The sequence below is a fragment of the Callithrix jacchus genome, chromosome 6 (genome assembly GCF_049354715.1).
Source record: "Callithrix jacchus isolate 240 chromosome 6, calJac240_pri, whole genome shotgun sequence".
Lineage (NCBI taxonomy): Eukaryota > Metazoa > Chordata > Mammalia > Primates > Cebidae > Callithrix > Callithrix jacchus.
Genome location: NC_133507.1, coordinates 15,158,484 through 15,177,953, shown reverse-complemented (window position 1 = coordinate 15,177,953; position 19,470 = coordinate 15,158,484). Strand labels below are relative to the sequence as shown.

The following is a 19,470-nucleotide window of genomic DNA, read 5'->3' as shown; positions in this document are numbered from 1 at the left end:
GGTTGCCCTAGCTAGGAAGCCAAGGTGCTTTCATTCCCTTCTGCCCCTCTGCTTTTCCTTCCTTCCGCACCAAGGAGAATGGTCCAGCAGCAGGTTGGTCCATGCTTGTCAAACGCCCAGCTCCACACACTCCAGCCCGGTCCACATTTCCCAAAGCTCCTTGTGAGATTCCTCAGAAGCCCCAATGTGCTGTCACTCTGTGTTCCCTTAGGTCCTGTTAAGTTCCTACAGGACCTCATAATAGAAGACATCGAAGATTCTGAGATGCCCCCTGATGTGGTAAGATGCATTTCTTTGTCTCGAAGAATAATGTTTTTTTCTGGGGCCTCTGGAATATCAAGTGAATATCATTTTTGACTGCCATTGTGAATCGGACCTCAGTTGTCATGGACTCTAGTGACCAGTCAGTGGAGTTTCTGACCAACCGAGGCCTGATTGATGTGACCATGTCAGTCAAAAGATGGTATAACTTACAATCTGGTGGTGGGCATAATTCTCAGTGCAACATTTTCTTCTTGAAAAATAATTTTGTATTTCCCAGCCAGCATAGACACTTGCTAAATATTCCAAACCCACTGCCTTTTCTGCAAGCATCCCCTGTGCTCCATTTGGGGCCCGTGACTTCATAATGGTTTGACATGTGGTTTATTTTTTTAGTTTAGTTTCATTTTTGAGACAGAGTCTCTCTGTCTCCAGGCTACAGTGCAGTGGTGTGATCTCAGATCTCTGCAGCGTCCACGTACTGCATTCAAGCATTTCTTTTGCCTCAGCCTCCCAAGTAGCTGGGATTACAGACACGCACCACTGTGCCCAGCTAATTTTTTTTTTGTATATTTAGTAGAGATGGGGTTTCACCATGTCGACCAGGATGGTCTCAATCTCTTGACCTAGTGATCCACCCAGTTTGGCCTCCCAAAGTGCTGGGACTATAGACTTCAGCCACTGCACCCGGTCTAGAATTATGCAATATTATAATCAGTCCCAAAAGTTCTATTGTGCTTCTTCTGTGTTCTTACCCCCACTGACCAGTAACCAGTGTTCTTAATTTTTTTATTATAAATTTTTTTTTCCTATTCTAGATTTCATATAAATGTAACCTTGAAGTCTAGGTTTTTCTTTTCTTGTGAGGCTTATTTCACTCTGCATAATGTTTTTGTGATTTTTCTATGCTGTATGAATCAGTAGTTTGTTCTTTTTCCTTTCTAATTAAAGTAGTCTGTTTTATGAATAAACCACAATTCACCACTTATCCATTTTTTTGTTGATGGATGCTAGGGCTGTTTGCAATTTTTGGCTATTGTGACTAAAGCTACTATGAGTAGTCTAGTATAAATTATTTTGTGGAAATACACTTTTGTTTCTCTTGGTTAAATACCAAGAAGTGGAATTGCTGCGTCATAGGATAGGTATATGCTTAACTTGCGTAACTTTTTTTTTTTCTTTTGAGATGGAATTACACTCTTGTTGCCTAGGCTGGAGTGCAATGCTGCAACCTCTGCTTGCTATTTCCAAGTCATTGTCCTTACTCAGGCTCCTGAGTAGCTGGGATGACAGGCATGCACCACCACGCCTGGCTAATTTTGTATTCTTCATGGAGTTGGTGTTTCTCCATGTCTCTACTAACAGCAGTTATAAGCAGTGAACTCCCAACCTCAGGTGTTCCGCCTGCCTTGGCCTCTCAAAGTGCTGGTATTACAGGTGTGAGCGACCGCACCCAGCTGTATTACAGGTGTGAGCGACCGCACCCAGCTGTATATGTGTAGCTTAAGAGACTGCTTGACCTTTTCCCAAAATAGTGATCCAATATTACACTCATGCCAGCAATGTGTAATAAAAGTTCATTTACTCTACATCCTTCCCGTCATTTGGTGTTAATCAGCATTTTAATTTTAGCCATTCTGGTGGGTGTGCAGTGGTATCTCAATTTGGTTTTCATTTGTATTTCCTTGATGGCTAATGATTTTTAGTACTTTTTCCGTGTGCTTATTGTTCATTTCCTGTATTACTTTTTAAAGTTTTTATTTTAATACTTTTTAATTAAAAGGAAGTATAAACATTATGATGACCTGTGGGTAGGGAAGGACTGATTAAGCAAGTGACACAAGGCATTTACAGAAAGGAAATGGTTAATAAATTCAACTATGTTAAAATAAAGAGCTTCTCTTCAGAAGAGAGTGAAAAGGAAAGTCACAGACTGGAAGAAGGTATTTGCAATGCATAATACCAATAAAGGATTAGTACTCAAAGAACTTACAAAAGTCACTAAGAAAACTAGAGCCCAGCTGAAAAATTGGAAAAGGTTGAGACAGACACGGCAATGAGAGGAAATCAAATAGCTAATAAGTATATGAAAAGATGTTCAACCTCATTGGGGAAATGCGAATTAAACCCACAGTGAAATAACATACCCATCAAATTGGCAGACATTTAAAAGACTGACAGTAGTTTTAGGAACTGCTCAACATTAGGTAGAAGCATAAATTAGTTCAACCACTAGGGAAACCCATTGTCATTACAGGTAGAGTTGAACATGTGAGCCTGTGACATAGCAGCTTCTCTCCTAGAAACTCTTTACTGGATACATATATGTTTGAAGATTTTCAGAGCAGACTACTTTTAATTTTAAACTTTTCTGTAAAACCCAAATGTCCATTAACAACATAACGGATAAACAAGTTGTGATATGTTCAAAGAAAGGAATACTTTACAGCTGTGAAGAAAATGAATGGATTACAGCTCTCGGTATTAACTGATAAATCTCAGAAACAATGTGCAGAGAAAGAAGAAGCCATCAAAAACATTTATAAGCTATGATTCTTTTTAGTTAAACATTAATAGTATGAGAGTGGTGGCTCACACCTGTAATCCCAGCACTTTGGGAGGCTGAGGCAGGAGGATTACTTGCTATGTTGTCCAGGCCAGGATTTTGAGATGAGCCTGGACAACATAGCAAGACCCCATCTCTAATAACAAAAAAAGAGATTAATAGCTAAACAATATATAGTAATGTATACATAGATGTTAACACAACATAAAATCAGTTTAGGCAAATAACGTTTATCTTAAGGACTTAAATGTTTAACAGGTCAATTTGAGTGCTTAATATAGAAGCTTTAGAAGGACAGTAGGCCCTGCTCTCAGGAAACAAGTAGTCCTTTCTAGAAAGGTGTGGTAGGTGTCTGACCTGGAAGTGATGATGGCACCTTGAGGGATGGATCATGGAGGCAGGAGCTTGGTCTGGATTGGTCATAAGGTACAGCAAGAGGAAAGGAGGGAGAGGTTTGACCCGGGCTTAAAAGACTGGGAGGATGTGGATAAGTGGAAAATACATCTCAGGATAAGGGAAGGGTGTGGGAGTTTGGTGCATGTTCCAATTACGAGGCCCCTGACCACGATTAGGAGGGAAGGTCTAAAAGCCATGTTGAGGAGTTTGAAGTCCATCCTGTAAACCTGAGAGAACTCCCAAAGACATTTCATTTTCAGCAGGGTAGTCAAAGGATAAACATATTTCATGAAGATTAGGTTTCAGGCAACAATTGCATTAGGAGGGGCAAGGGAAAGCTAGAGATGGGGCATTATCCAGGACCTATTGCAGTGGTTTGGGCACAAGGTATGACCAGGTATGACTAACTTAGTGCAGTGATTTTGGAAAGGAGGGAATAAGGGAGGGAAAAACTGACAAACTAGTGACAGAGTGGATTTAGTGCGTGAAGGGGTGGAGAGTGGAGGGTGACTCAGAGGTTGGGGTTTACCAGCTTAGAAGGACTGTGATAACACGCCACAATTTGTACAGTGCTTTATGGTTTACCGAAAGCTATTTTTGTACACCATCTCATTTGATGTTCCCCAGACCATGGGGAGGTAGAAAGGAGGGATTTTATTTTCCCTGTTTCAGGCCTACAGAAGCAGAAATTCAGAGACTGAATGACTTGTTCAAGTTTGTGGTGACCACTTAACAGAAACAGGTTCATTGTAATAAATCAGAGGAAAGAGAAGTTAAGGAGTTTTCAAAAAACCTTTCTTGTCTTATGGTTCTAGGTTCATCTTATAAAAATGAAATTTTACTTTTTCTGATTTTAAAAATCATATTCATAAGTCAGAAGAAAGAGAAGTTAGGGGTTTTTAAAAAAACCTTCCTTGTCTTCTGGTTCTGGGTTCATCTTACAAAAATAAACGTTTACTTTTCCTGATTGTAAAAGTTATATTCATTGTAGAAATCTTGAAAAATATAGAAAACAACAAGGATCACTTAAATTGTACAGTCATTTAAATTGCACATTCAGGAGATAATGTCTTCTAAAATGGTGGTGTGTTTCCTTCCATCCATGCAGATTGCTTTAAATAACTAATTTAAATTTTTTTTTTTTTTCGCTGGGCGCAGTGGCTCATACCTGTAAATCCCAACACTTTGGGGAGGACAAGATGGGAGAATCACTTGAGGCCAGGAGTTTCAGACCAGCTTGGGAAACATAGCAAGACCCCCATTCTCTATAAAAAATAAATGAATAAATATCTGGGCATGAGGCACAGGCCTTTAATCCCAGCCACTTAGGAGACTGAGGCAGGAGGATTGCTTGAGGCCAGGATTTTGAGTTTGCAGTGAGCCATGATTATACTACTGTTCTCTAACCTGGGGACAGAGTGAGACCCAGGTTCTTTAAAAGGAAAAAGCAAAAATGTTTTTGAAGCAGTTTTCTGTTTTCGTTCTAGTAAACATTTAGCTATTATTTATTTAAATGCCGTTTCCTTAAATTTTCTCATTTCTTCTCTTCAGCTCCCTCTAAAAGATAGATTGAGACACATCTTGATCTGTTCTCCGAGTCGCTTCACTTTTCTTTTATTTCCCCTCTCTGTGCCGTCTTCTGGAAGCATTTTTAAACTCAGTCTTTTAAGTCACGAATTTATTCCTCAAGGTCTACTCAGCTCTTTAGCCCACTGAGTTTTTAAATTTGAGTTTTTGCCCTCAATCTGTGGTTTGCTGTTTTTCATGACTGCTTATTCATGTTTTATGGTTGCAGCATACTCCGTTATCTTTTTGAGAATATTAATTATACTCACTCTAAAGTCCTATTCTGATTGCTGTTTGTTAAAAATACTCTTTATTGAATTATAAATGCAGTCAGCAAGGTGTACAAAATCCCCAAGTGTACAGCTTGATGAATTTTCCTCATGCTCTTATGTAATCACCACCCAAATCAAGACAGAACATTTCCTGCATTCCAGAAGGCTGCCTTAGGGCTATTCACTGTTTTTTTGGTATTTTTAACATTTTTACAGCAATCTTGAAGGATTTTCATATGGTATTCCTGTATATCCAATGCCTGTATTTTATATTAGCATTATACTGTACTTGGTCTATCATGTATATCCATGTTTTCATGCTTTTCCCTGTCATTCTCCTTTTTCTTTGATCTATTTTAAAGTAATTGCAAATGTTAGTATACTTCCTCTTACATACTTCAGCATGAGTTTGATATTTGTTTAGAATTTTTCCTTTTGAGGCAGCATTTACATACAATGAAATGCACAAATACTTAATGTATATTTGCTGAGTTTTGACAAATGTATACCTTTATGTAATGCAAACCTCTATGAAGTTATAGAACATTGTTTTCACCCTAGAAAGTTTCATCATGCTCCTTATTGGATAATCTCTTTTTGCAACCACTCTTCTGATTCTTTTTCTTCACCATAGATTAGTTTTGCCTTTTCTAGAACTTATTGTAAGTGGAGTTATACAGTATGTACCTTTTTTCTTTCTTTCTTTCTTTCTTTTTTTTTTTTTTTTTTTTTTTTTGAGGCAGGGTCCCCCTGTGTTGCCTAGGCTGGAGTGCAGTGCTGTGATCATAGTTCTGCAGCCTTGACTTCCCTGGCTCAAGTGATTCTCCCATCTCAGCTTCCTGAGTAGCTGGGACTATGGGTACTCAGGGTCTCACTGTGTTGCCCAGGCTGCTCTCAAACTCCTGGGCTCAAGCAGTCCTCATGCCTCAGCTTCTCAAAGTGTTGGGATTATAGGTATGAGCCACCATGCCCAGTGTATATACTCTTATATAAGACTTCTTTCCCTCAGCATTATGTTTTTGAGATTCCTCTATGTTTCTTGTATCAGTAGTTCATAATATTACACGATTAACTTTTAAAGGTCATGATAAATATTGTTAAATTGCCCTCCAGGAAAATGTGATCAAATTTTTTCATTAAAAAATCCCAAGTGGCTGGGATTATAGGCATTCACTACTTTACCCTGCCCTGTGGTCAGATAATTATTTCATAGCAGCATGTGAGAGTATTTGTGGTGCTTTCAACAATCTGACTGTGAGAGGTGGTATTTTATTGGTATTTTTGCTTGAATTTATTTCATTTATCATTTGTTGTTCTTCATTTCTCCCATGTATGTTTTGGACATTTTAATTTTCTCTTCTGTGAATTTTTCATGTTTGTTTCCTATATCTCTATTTGGGTATTTGAGGTTAAATTATTACTTAAAAAAACTTTTTAATCAGTTTGAATGCTAAATTTGACCTCTCATGTGCACTGAAAATTTTTTTTCTCAGTATTTTTTTCTATTTCTGGGTTTGCTTTTAAAATTTTTTTGAATTTAATTATTTTTAGAACTAGAGTCTTGCTCCGTTGCCCAGGCTGGAGTGCAGTGGCAGCCTCACTGCAGCCTCAAACTTTTGGGCTCAAGTGATTCTCCCACTTTAGCCCCCTGAGTAGAGGGGACTTTAGGTGTGTGCCACCGTGCCTGGATGATTTTTAAAGAAAGGGTATCACCATGTTGTGCAATGAGTCTTGAACTTCTGTGCTCAGAGGATCCTTCTTCCGTAGCTTCTCAAAATGTTGAGATTATAGGCATGAGATACCATGCTCGGCAGGTGTTTATGTATCTAATTATAGCAAAGATGTAATAAATATACAGTATAAAAGATAACAAATAGGCCGGGTGTGGTGGCTTATGCCTGTAATCCTAGCACTTTGGTTGGCCAAGGTGGGCATATTACTTGAAGTCAGAAGTTCAAGACCAGACTGGCCAACATGGTGAGACCCCCTGTCTCTACTTAAAAATACAAAAATTAGCTAGGTTTGGTGGTGCATGCCTGCAATCCCAGGTCCTTGGGAGGCTGAGGCAGGAGAGTTGCTGAACTTGGGAAGCAGAGATTGCAGTGAGCCAAGATGCCACCACTGCACTTTAGCCTGGACAACAGAGCAAGACTGTCTCAAAAAAAAAAAAAAATGAAAAATGGTACACCTGTATAAGGTACTTTCAATGAATGGGGCTTGCAAGACTGGAAGCTGCTCTGAGTGAATGAGTGATGAGTGAATGTTAAGGCCTAGGATATTACTGGGCACTGCTATAGACCTTATAAACACTGTACGCTTAGGTATACTAAATTTGTTTTAAAAATTTTTATTTCTTTAATAATCTCAGCTTACTATAAGCTTTTTACTTTATGAAGCTTTGTTTTTTCTAACGTTTGACATTTTTGAAGTAATATTTAGCTTAAAACACGAACACATTATATAGCTACACATACTTTCTTCACATACTTATTCTATAAGCTTTTTGCCATTATAATGTCTTTTTTGTTTTTGACGTGTCTCACTCTGTCACCCAGGCTGGAATGCAGTGGTATGATCTTGGCTCACTGCAACCTCTGCCTCCTGGGCTCAAGCGATCCTCCCACCTTAGCCTCCTAAATAGCTGTGACCACAGGCCTGCACCACTGTGCCTGGCTAGTTTTCTTGTATTTTTGTTTGGAGAGGTGAGGTCTTGATATTTTGCCCAGGCTGGTCTGAAACACCTGGCCTCAAGCAGTCCACCCACTTTGGCCTCCCAAAGTGCTAGGATTACAGGTGTGAGCCACCACGCCCAGTTTTGATTTTTAAATTCAATAATAAATTGCAACCATTTTTCATGTTACTAATTTCTTCACAACATTTATATGATGGTACTAATTCTGCCATGTACATCTTCTTGCAACAAGTGTAAGATGGGCACAATTTTATAAGCCTTTGTGCACAAAGAATTGGATTTATTCTACTTCTAAGTTTTCCAGAAACCGAATCTACTTTTAAATTTGGTTTTTAGTTTTAAAACATTTTAGGGCAGTCTGTAATGAAAAAGCCCTATATTTTAATAAAATTTTTTTTTCTTTTTTATTGCATTTTAGGTTTTAGGGTACATGTGCAGAAAATGCAGAATAGTTGCATAGGTATACACATGGCAGTGTGTTTTGCTGCCTTCCTGCCTCTCACTCACATTTGTCATTTCTCCCCAGGCTATCCCTCCCCAGCTCTCCCTTCCCACTGTCCCTCCCCATTCCCCCCAATAGACCCCGATGTGTAGTACTCCCTTCCCTGTGTCCTTGTGTTCTCATTTTTCCTCACCCCCCTATGAGTGAGAATATGTGGTATTTCATTTTCTGTTCTTGTGTCAGTTTGCTGAGAATGATGTTCTCCAGTTTCATCCATGTCCTTTCAAAGGACATGAACTCATCGTTTTTGATTGCTGCATAGTATTCCATGGTGTATATGTTCCACATTTTCCCAGTCCATTCTATCATCGATGGGCATTTGGGTTGGTTCCAGGTCTTTGCTATTGTAACAATGAACATTCATGTGCAAGTGTCCTTATAGTAGAACGATTTATAATCCTTTGGATAGATATCCAGTAATGGGATTGCTGGGTCAAATGGAATTTCTATTTCTAGGTCCTTGAGGAATCACCACACTGTCTTCCACAATGGTTGAACTAATTTACACTCCCACCAGCAGTGTAAAAGTGTTCCTATTTCTCCACATCCTCTCCAGCATCTGTTGTCTCCAGATTTTTTAATGATCACCATTCTAACTGGCGTGAGATGGTATCTCAATGTAGTTTTGATTTGGCTTTCTCTAATGACCAGTGATGATGAGCATTTTTTCATATGTTTGTTAACCTCATGTATGTCATCTTTTGTAAAGTGTCTGTTCATATTTTTTGCCCATTTTTGAATGGGCTTGTTTGTTTTTTTCTTGTAAATCTGAGTTCTTTGTAAATTCTGGTTATCAGCCCTTTGTCAGATGGGTAAACCGCAAAAATTTTTTCCCATTCTGTTGGTTGCTGATTCACTCTAATGACTGTTTCTTTTGATTTCCAGAAGCTGTGGAGTTTGATTAGGTCCCATTTGTCTATTTTGGCTTTTGTTGCCAATGCTTTTGGTGTTTTGGTCATGAAGTCCTTGCCTACTCCTATGTCCCGAATGGTTTTGCCTAGATTTTCTTCTAGGGTTTTTATGGTGTTAGGTCTTATGTTTAAGTCTTTAATTCATCTGGAGTTAATTTTTGTGTAAGGTGTCAGGAAGGGGTCCAGTTTCTGCTTTCTGCACATGGCTAGCCAGTTTTCACAACACCATTTATTAAACAGGGAATCCTTTCCCCATTGCTTGTTTTTGTCGGGTTTATCAAAGATTATATGGTTGTAGATATGTTGTGTTGCCTCCGATGCCTCTGTTCTGTTCCATTGGTCTCTATCTCTGTTTTGGTACCAGTACCATGCTATTTTGATTACTGTAGTCTTGTAGTATAGTTTGAAGTCCGGTAGTGTGATGCCTCCTGCTGTGTTCTTTTTGCTTAGAATTGACTTGGCTATGCGGGCTCTCTTTTGGTTCCATATGAAGTTCATGGTGGATTTTTCCAGTTCTGTGAAGAAAGTCGATGGTAGCTTGATGGGGATAGCATTTATTCTGTAAATTACTTTGGGCAGTATAGCCATTTTCACGATATTGATTCTTCCTAATCATGAACATGGAATGTTTCTCCATCTGTTTGTGTCTTCTCTTATTTCATTGAGCAGTGTTTTGTAGTTTTCCTTGAAGAGGTCCCTTACGTTCTTTGTAAGTTGTTTTCCTAGATATTAATAAAAGTTTTTTAATGTGTTAACTTGGCTTTACATAAGTTACATTTACTTATTGAAATCATCCATTTTCTTAAGAGTTTAATTCCTTAGTGGGACCTTTGACTTTACCATATTCAACTTCCCTATTTTATGGAGGAGGAAATTGAAACCCTAAGGCATTTGGGAGACATGTGCAAGATCACACTGCAAGTACTGGTGAAGCTGAGACAAGAACCCCATGCTAACTCTATTTCTTTATCCCATGACACCTTTTATATTCATGGGAGGTGAACCAGAGTTACTTCACTTTCCTTGGTCATTTCACTGAGACTGCCTAGCATCAGACGCTCTGCATGCTTTTCTGATTCAGGTTTGCAAAGGGTACCCTTGTCCAGCAGACTTTACTGTATCAGAAGCAATAAAGAAGTTGAACATTTGGAATTTCTAAACTTGGATATCTTTAGGGGATTGCTAGATTATTGCAAAATGGCTCTGTTTTTATTTTAAATACATGTCCAGATACCTATTTTTTCTTCTCAGTTTGTATGGGAGCTGGAGAGTGCAGGCAATGAAACCTGCAGTATTTATTAATATGTAGTCATTAACTGTATTTTTTATCAACTTCCTTTACTGCCGTATTATTTTTAGATAAAAGCAGGAAGTCTTGTTCTCCCTAAGTCATTATGCTCTTTTTGTTATTCTAGAATTAAGAAATAGTCTTAAAAAGCCAAAAATTTCCCATGAGGAGTATTATAGTAAAGCCTTGCCTTGGGTTGAAGAAAGCAGGAATAACACCCTGAGGGCCAGCAGGATTTTCAAAGGCACAGAACACCTCTATGAAGATAATTTATATTTGACTGTATGAGCAAACATATACTCATTTTCAATGTTGACAAAAGTTAATTCTTCCATTAGACACTAAACTCTAGTGAGATTAGTTTTCAGAGGCTATGAATTAGAAATTATTTCAATGGTTTGTTAGTCTTACTTCTTGAACTCCATTGTAGATATTTTCTTGTAAATTTTTCATCTACAGAGAGAACTCTAGTTTGGTGAATTTTCCTGATAGGTCACATTCTTTTTTTTTTTTTTTTTTTTTGAGATGGTGTCTCACTCTGTTGCCCAGGCTGGAATTCAGGGTGATCTCGGCTCACTCCGACCCCTGCCTTCTATGTTCAGGTGATTCTCCTGCCTCAGCCTCCCATGGATCTGGGATTACAGGCACCCACCACCACGCCTGGCTAATTTTTGTAATTTTAGTAGAGATGGGGTTTCACCATGTTATAATCCATTTAGTGCTGCTGAACATAGTGATAATGGAAAAATAAACAGGTGTGCACTGGTTTTCTGGCCTGTAAACCAAAAAACAGTTTTCAGTGCCAAAAGCTGTGTTTGTCTTCCAAGGCTGAGAATGTTTCTGCAATGTAGGACAGCTTCAGATCCCACTGAACTTCTTGGGTAATCACATGATTTAGGTTTAGGTTCAGTTGTTCATCGGGCTAGCTTTGCTTACTGTGTTCTGTTTCTGGTGTAGTAAAATAATGTAGGCTGGCTAGAAGTGGTCTCTGGTCAGGACTATTATGAACTGAGCTTGTTCTTCCAGTTTGCAGGCCCTGGCTAATCAGAGAAGTGTACCTTTCCCCTAACTAGGCTCTGGAAAGACCTTCGAGCAAGGCCTGTGAACTGGGCCCTGGCTCCTCCCCACCAGGTCCATATGGAGTCAGTAGTTTCTAAACGGTGGCAGTGAGGGCTTTGCCCTGGCCCTCAGCATTCTCAGCTTTCTCTACCACTGTAGAGCCCGGTAGCTAAAATAATCTGCCTTGTTTTTCTTTCTCCTGAGGAAATTTTCTGGAATTTTTTTTTTTTTTTTGGTCTTTTCTTCTTAGAGACAGGGTCTCACTCTGTTGCCCAGGCTGGAGTACAGTGGCTCTTCACAGGCGCGATCCCACTACTAATCAGAATGGGAGTTTTGACCTGCTCTGTTTGCAGCCTGGGCCTGTTCACTTCTCCTTAGGCAACCTGGTGGTCCCTTGTTCCCAAGAGGTCACCATATTGATGCTGAACATAGTGCAGACTAAGCATAGTGCACTACAGCCCAGAACTCCTGGGCTTAAATGATCCTCCCACCTCAGTCTCCCAAGTAGCTGGTACTGCAGGCATGTGCCACCGTGCCCGGCAATTTTCTGGAATTTTAATTTTACCTTATCCATTCTTTTGAAAAAACGTGTCTTCAGACCTCATTTTTCTAATTGCCAGATAACCAGAACCCACATGCATAGGTCTAAAGAGCTCTACCCTGCAAGCTGAGGTTCAGAAAAGGAGCCGAGTGAGCAAATGGAGACATGATTGTTCTATTCTCCTGCCTAACACACCCTGTAACTCCCAGTTGCCAAATTCAGACTCCTTTCTTTGGTCTGTAAAGCCCAGCCTGATGGGTTCCTGCCCCCTCTCACGCTTCTTCCTGTGCCTCACACACTGAATGCCTTGAGCACTCACATTTCCATGGACTTGATAACCTCTGGACTTTTGATAGTGTGGTTTGTTGCCAGTACTCCATGAGAATTTCTTCCCAACTTAATCAGTGGAATTAACAACAACAACAAAGAAAACCTCGGTGAAAGTAGAGCACTAAGAAGGAAGTAGGCAACTGTTAAAAGAAGTGTTTTATATATGGAAAAGATGGCCTCTTTTTTTGTACATGCAGTATTTCATTACAGAAACAAGGCAAGACCAAGGGTAAAAGGTTTCAGCTGTCAAGGTCATGCCTACTTAGAGGATGGAGAGGTTCCTGTGTTCAGCTGTGGGACAGCTTTTGCCCTCCTGCCTGTTGCACTATGGTCTTGAGGACCCAGAGAATGGGAGGAAGTTGTAGAGAATGGACGGATATCCTAGTGACTGGATGAGCTGAGCATGGTGGCTGATACTGCATATACTTGTTGAACTCCACGGGCGGTCTGAGGTTCTTGAAGTGGCTTCACCTTGTTGGGCACCTGAATAAATTGTCATTACAAATCAAAGATCTTCTGTATTTGATGGTGCACTGCTGAGTGTTGGATTATGAGATCACAACGTGAGTGTGGCACAAGCACACTTTCTATGATCAGCTCTGCACATTTCTAGCTGTGACATCTTAACTTATTAAACCCTGGGTCATTAACCTGGAAATACTAAGATTGGTGTAACAATAAAGCTGTCATGTATTGGCTGTTTACTGCATACCAGGCACTGTTCTACGTACTTTGTGCATGAGTGAAGTTAATCCTATGACAACCCGGGGGATTTGGGGTTACCTTAAAGGTTCACCTTTTCAAAATTCTACCTTTTTTTTTTTTATTTTAAAAGATGGAGTTCTTGCTGTGTTGCCCATGCTGGTCTTAAACTCTGGCCTCAAGTGATCCTCCTGCACTGGCTTTCCAAAGTGTTGGAATTAAAGGCATGAGCCACCATGCCCAACCTCAAACCATTCTCACTTCTGCTACCAGTAGTATGGGAGTTTCTCCCACACACATAAAGCAGCTGTTCAGTTCTCTGTGGATACCAGCTGGGTGCCCTCATGTTCAGTTTAATTCTGACACTGACTGGAATTGGTGCAGATCCTTCAGGCTAAGGACTTGGTCCCATGTGGCTGCTCCCTGCCAAGTTCAGATGCCAATTGCAAGTAGTAGGTCTTTAGGTTGCCCCCAATTTTTGTCCGACTTGGCTATGAATTGGAAGTTCTCATGGCCCCCTTCTTGGGATTCATGATTTTGCTAGACTGGCTGCCAGAACCCAGGAAAACAGTTTACTTTCTAGATTACCAGTTTATTGTGAAGTATGTATTTATTAAAGGATAGAAATGAACAGACAGATGATACACAGGGCTAGGTCTAGAAGGGTCCCAAGCACAGGAGCTTCAGTCACTGTAGGGTTAGGCACACCACCCTCTGGCATGTGGATGTGTTCTTGCTCACCAGCCCGGCTGCTCCCTGAACACATCCTTTTGTATTTTTATGGCGGCTTAATTACATAGACATGGTAGATTAAATCACTGGCCATTGGTGATCAGCTCAATCTTCAACCCATTTCCTGGGGAAAGCGGGGAAGGTATGCTGAAAATTCCAACCCTCTAATCCTATGGTTGCTTCCTATGGCAGCCAGCACTCCATCTTGTGGTTATCTGGGGGCTTTCCACAAATTGCCTCTTTGCATAAACTCTGGTGTTGTGGAAGGGGCTTTTTATGAATAACATAAGTCACTTTTTCATTTTTATTGGCCTGGAGCTGCCCCAGGCCTGTTTCAGGACAAAAGACCAAATAGTTTAACAAAAGAGCTGTGAGCAAGGAACTGTGGAGGAAGACCAAAATATGTATTTCTTATTATATCACAGCTATACTCTGATGTTTCTATATTTTTTATTTTACTTTTTTGAGTTTAGGAAATGTCATAAATATTTTTTGTCTCTTTTTTTTTCAGACAAGTTAACCTGATTATATTGGTCAGATTTATTTTGACTGCAAGTAACATAATCCAATCTAAACTAGCCGAGGCCAGAAGTGGAATTTGTGATCACCATGCTCTGGCTTACATAACCAGACCAAGGGAAGGACATGAGTATGCTGGCCTCTGGTACTAATGAAACCAGGACTCTTTTTCCATTTTTTCATCTCGTTGGTGCCGTCTTTGTTTCTGTGGGCTGCTTTTTGCTATTCAACAGGAAATAATGTCCATCAATAGTTCCTGTTCTCACATTTTATAGCTTCTTCAGTAGAGGGCTTCTTCCCTTAATTCCAGTTTGAAAATCCTAGAGAAAAACCAAGATGGGCCTGACTGGGAACACCTGCCCACCCCAGCAGCCAGTGGATGACCTCTGTGATGGGTAACAACTTTCTCAGAACTAGGTAGTTGGAATAAGGGGGAGCAGCCCTCAGAGGAAGTGAGGGTACTGGTTAGAACAATAGCTGTGCCTGCACTGGGGTTCAGCCCCAGCCCTGAAATGCTTTTCAGCTTAAGAATTAATACTACTTTTATATGTAATGATAGTTTTTATTCCTAATCTGACTCTAAGGTGGTTCGTATTCTGAATTGTCAGAGAACTTTTCCACTTATTCTATTTGCTAAGAGAAGAATAGGCAATTTGTAGGAAAATTTCAAACAAGGTTTGACAGAAAGGGCTTCCCAGTTGACCTTCTTCCGTACTTCGTGTAGCCTGCCTAAGAGATAGCTACCCTTCATTGCTCATCACTTCTCATTTTACCCTGTCCTTTATACTGACTACTTGTTCTCAATTCTGTTTTTGCATACCGGTTGTAAGGTATGCAAAAAACATCCTGTTTTTTGCTTTTTCTTTTTAAAAAAAAATTTTTTTTATCTCACAGTCTCTCTCTGTTGCCCAGGTTGGAGTGCAGTGGTGCAGTAAGGCTCATTGCAGCCTCAACCTCCTGGGCTCAGGCAATCCTTACACCTCAGCCTCCTGAGTAGCTGGGCCAACAGGTGGATACCACCACACCTTGCTAATCTCTAAATATTTTGTAAAAATGGGGAGTCTCACTTTGTTGCCCAGGCTGGTCTCGAACTTCTGAACTGAAGCAATTCTCCCACCTCAGCCTTCCAAAGTGTTGGGATTACAGACGTGTGCCATGGCGTCCAGTCTGCATCTTGTTCTTGTGTTTCTGTTTTATCAGCTAACCCTGTATCTTGGCCAAATCACCCAACTTTGTGGGTGATTTGTTATGACAGGCTGATTGCTGTAACAAACCAAAAAATATACTAAAGGCTCAACAACCCTGGTAGAAGTTTCCCAGTCATGTAAAATTTCAAATTGATGTTCTCAATCAGTGGAAGACTCTTCTCTAAGTAGTGATTCAGGGACTAAGGCTCCTTCTATCTGTGGCTCTTTTACCTTCAATATATGCTTGCCAAGGTCGCCATGCTTGTCTATATGGACAAGCTCCTAAAAGGGGAAGGAGCATGGAGGGTCATGGGTGAGAGGTTTTTAACAGCCAGGTCTGGAAGTGGTCCATGTCAGTTTGTTTACTTTCCATTGGCCACAGGGCCACACTTTAACTTCACTGAAGGCTGGGAAATATGATCTAGCTGTGTGCCCAGGAATAAGAGGAACTGGGTTTGAATAGCCAGCTAGCCATGGTGGGCCCCAGCAACCTCCTTTCCCCATTTATTGGTTCAGTAATAGATACATAACCCAGGCCTAAGCTGAGCAGGACGTGGAATTCCTCTGGTCTCAGTTACTAGTTCAGGGGCAGGCATGTAATAGAAACTGTCCCAATCAGACTTTGGAGTGGTTGGGAGAAGATGTTACTCCCACTCCCCTCGCAACCCCCACAGTGAGGACAAAGCCAACTCCTGGGTGAGAACAGGTGTAGAGAATTGCAGACCCTCAGAGCTGAAGTCCTACCAAACCTTTCCTGAAGCTCACAAGAGCTGACCCTGGACTCTGAGTTAGCATGAGGTAGTAAATCCATTTTATCCCCTAATACTCTAAGCTTAATTTTCTTGACTTGCAACCACAAGCCTCCTGGCTGACACAGCTAATAAAATGGAAGAGGAACCGGGAGAAAGGATAAAATCAGGATCTCTAAGTCCTGCTTCTGTTTATTGCTGTCATTTTTATGATATTTCTCTGAATACTTCAACACGATCAGATGGGGTATCCTAGTTTCACTTCTTCATTCCCTGGAATTAGAGTGGGGATAATTAGGGTTTTTTTTTTCTACCTCTTTGAACTCGATAAGAATTCGATTTTTAAATATTCTTTTTCTACCTGTAGACAATGATTTTTCTCTGGTTTGAATGATATATAGTTCTTTTGAAGAAGACATTATGACATTTTATTTATTTTCCACCAAAATGGATTCATAGGTACTGAATATAGTCCATATAATTTTTTTTCTTCTTTTGTTTTGTTGACTTTTCTAAAGTCTATCTTTTCATCCAGGAAGTATATAGAATTCTTTTATTCTTCACATTGCCAAATGCATTTGGTTTATACCTGGGTATTATTTCTATATTACTATAGGAAGTTTTTTTTTTTTTAATCAGGATCTTGCTGTATCAGGGTCTTGTTGTTTCAGGGTCACCCAGAGGCGTGATCACAACTTGAGCTCCTAGGTTCAAATGATCCTCCCACCTCAGCCCCCTGAGTAGTTGGGACTGCAGGCATGCACCACCACATCTGGTTAATGTTTTAATTTTTGTAGAGAAAAAGTCTCATTGTATTGCCTAGCCTGGCCTTGAACTCCTGGACTCAAGCAGTCTTTCTACCTGGTTCTCCAAAAGTGTTGGAATTACAACTGTGTGCCACTGTGCCCAGCTATTACTATAGGAACTTTTTATATTTTGAGTTAAATATTCCAAGCCATTTTAGAGTTTGAATAGCTTGTCAAATTTGTTGATTTTATAGCACCTCTGTCTTCACAAATATGCCCCGTGGTGTTCCTGAAAGAACATTTTGAGAGAATTATATGGTATTTAGTAAGGCAATGAAAAATAACTGGTATTTAGGGACTGTTGCTCAAGAAGCTAATTTACACAACCAGGATTCATTAGCCCAGCGTATAGACACCTTGTACACCTGTGGTGACAAGTGAAAATCCAGCCTGACTCATTCCGCTCAGAATATGGCGGGTAGGAGAGTAGGGACTACCTCAGCTTTAGGACTGCCCTCTCTCATTTTGTTTCAAAAAAGAGTTGAAGTAACTTAAAAAAATACATATAATAGATTAAAAAAAAAAAAAAAAGGAAATTAGGCCATGGGAACACAGCGAGAACTGGCCAGTTAAGTCAGGAGCCAAGTCCGTATGTGAGAGCGCATGTCATAAGGGCATGCATGGTTGCCACGGGGCTGCATCACATGGTCGCCTCTGAGCTTCCACAGCCTCACCAAATATGAAAAGAGTTCCAGAATTCTGCAGATTTAAAACTAGCAAGTGACTCAGGAGAAGTACAGTTTCTGAGTTCAGACCTAAAGCAATTACTCTCATGAGTCTTTTTAGAGGGACAAGGCTGTTAACAATGTTGCCATCATAAATGTGAATGTCCTTCAAATTGGTCTCTCAGAGCCTCTTTTCTTTCTGCCTGTGAGAGTATGATGATATACAGACCATTCCAAGCCCTTGAAAGTTGATTTCAAAAAATAATAAAAGAAAATAAAGATGGGCGTGGTGGCTCACGCCTGTAATTCCAGCCCTTTGAGAGGCTGAGGCGGGTGGATCACTTGAGGTCAGGATCACCCTGGCCAATGTGGCGAAACCCCATCTTTATTAAAAAGCCAGGCATGGGGTTTCTTATACATAAATTAGCCAGGCGTGGTGGCTCACACCTGTAGTCCCTGCTACTCACCTGAGCCACCGCCATATTTCTCTAAGTGCATATTTGTGTAAGTTCATGGAAATGCATATTTATGTTAAGTGCAAACTATCTTCGAACACCACTGTCTTAGAAGATAGTTGGCACTTAACAGAAATATGCTAGAAACAACTAAAAGTTTCAGAAATAACATACCTAGTAAGTACTGAATACATTACACATTATCTAAGTGGGTTTATATGAGTGACTTAAGGCAACGTAGCTTAATGCTTTCAGATAACAGCAAAAACAGGAGTTGTGCCAGAAAAAACATTCCTTTTATCTGAGGATCAGCTCCACTTTGATTTTACTTCTGGGCTCTCCAGTCCTTCACTTTAATCTGACCTGTGACTTCCGTGTTAAAGGGTTGATGGTGTTGACATTGAGTTGGTGCCCTGAGGGGCAGCATGGGCCAGTGTTTGAGTTCATGTACGTGAAGTGTTTACTGTAGTGCCCAGTGAGGAAAACAGACCCTGACAGATAGTATCAATTATTGTTCGATTGTTATCATCATTAGCACATGCACACTTTTTCCCATTCATGTTCTGCTTATCTTATAGTCCTATTTGAAACTTAACCATAGAGCCTTACAGTTGTAATTACTTCCTAGTTCATAGCCTGCTTTTCACACACATCATTTATTTGAACCATATGAAAGAAGCAAGAGAAATGTTTTATTCCCATATCCGGGTAAGAGTGTTGGAGGGATTAAGTGACTTGCTGAGTTGTGTGTGGAGGGGGAGGAGAGCCTGAGTGTTTTGCACTCTTATCTGGTGCTTTATTCCATTGTCCCTTAATCTAAACAGCCCTGTTACAGAAGTTTCTGGTTTGGCCCTTTGCACATACACCCCTTTCTCTGCCCCTATTGAAGTGGGAGTGGGCCTGCTGCCCTCCTGGAGCCTCAGGAGAACATAGCAGAAAGCCCAGCAGAAGCTCATCTGGGCTTCAGAATTCTGAACTGCCACAATGAAGGGCAGGCTCCTGGGCTTTTTTCTGGGGAAAAAACCTGCAGGGCTTATGTTGAAGACCTTTGATTGTCCTTTTTCAAACTTACTTTCAATTAACTTGATTTTTTTCTTTTTCAGTATGCAAATCCTGCGGTAGAAGCAACAATGGGCTATCAGTCAGGTGAATTACTAGGGAAAGAGTTAAGAGAAGTGTGTATAAATGAAAAAACGGCTGACTTGCTTGATACTAAAAATTCATGGGGTGAGACAGGGTGGAGACATGGTCCATCTCTGCCCACTTTGCGA

At 40.3% G+C, this 19,470-nt stretch overlaps 1 protein-coding gene across 5 annotated transcripts in view; it reads left to right on the top strand.

The window, feature by feature from the left end:
- LOC100413318 (high affinity cAMP-specific and IBMX-insensitive 3',5'-cyclic phosphodiesterase 8A) overlaps positions 1–19,470 on the top strand; it is a 119,637-nt gene that overhangs the window by 76,951 nt on the left and 23,216 nt on the right. For all 5 annotated transcript variants that reach the window (XM_078329051.1, XM_078329050.1, XM_078329048.1 and 2 more), the window contains 2 exons: positions 212–279; positions 19,303–19,345. In XM_078329051.1, the coding sequence (XP_078185177.1) occupies positions 212–279; positions 19,303–19,345 (111 nt within the window). The remainder of the gene's footprint in view (positions 1–211; positions 280–19,302; positions 19,346–19,470) is intronic.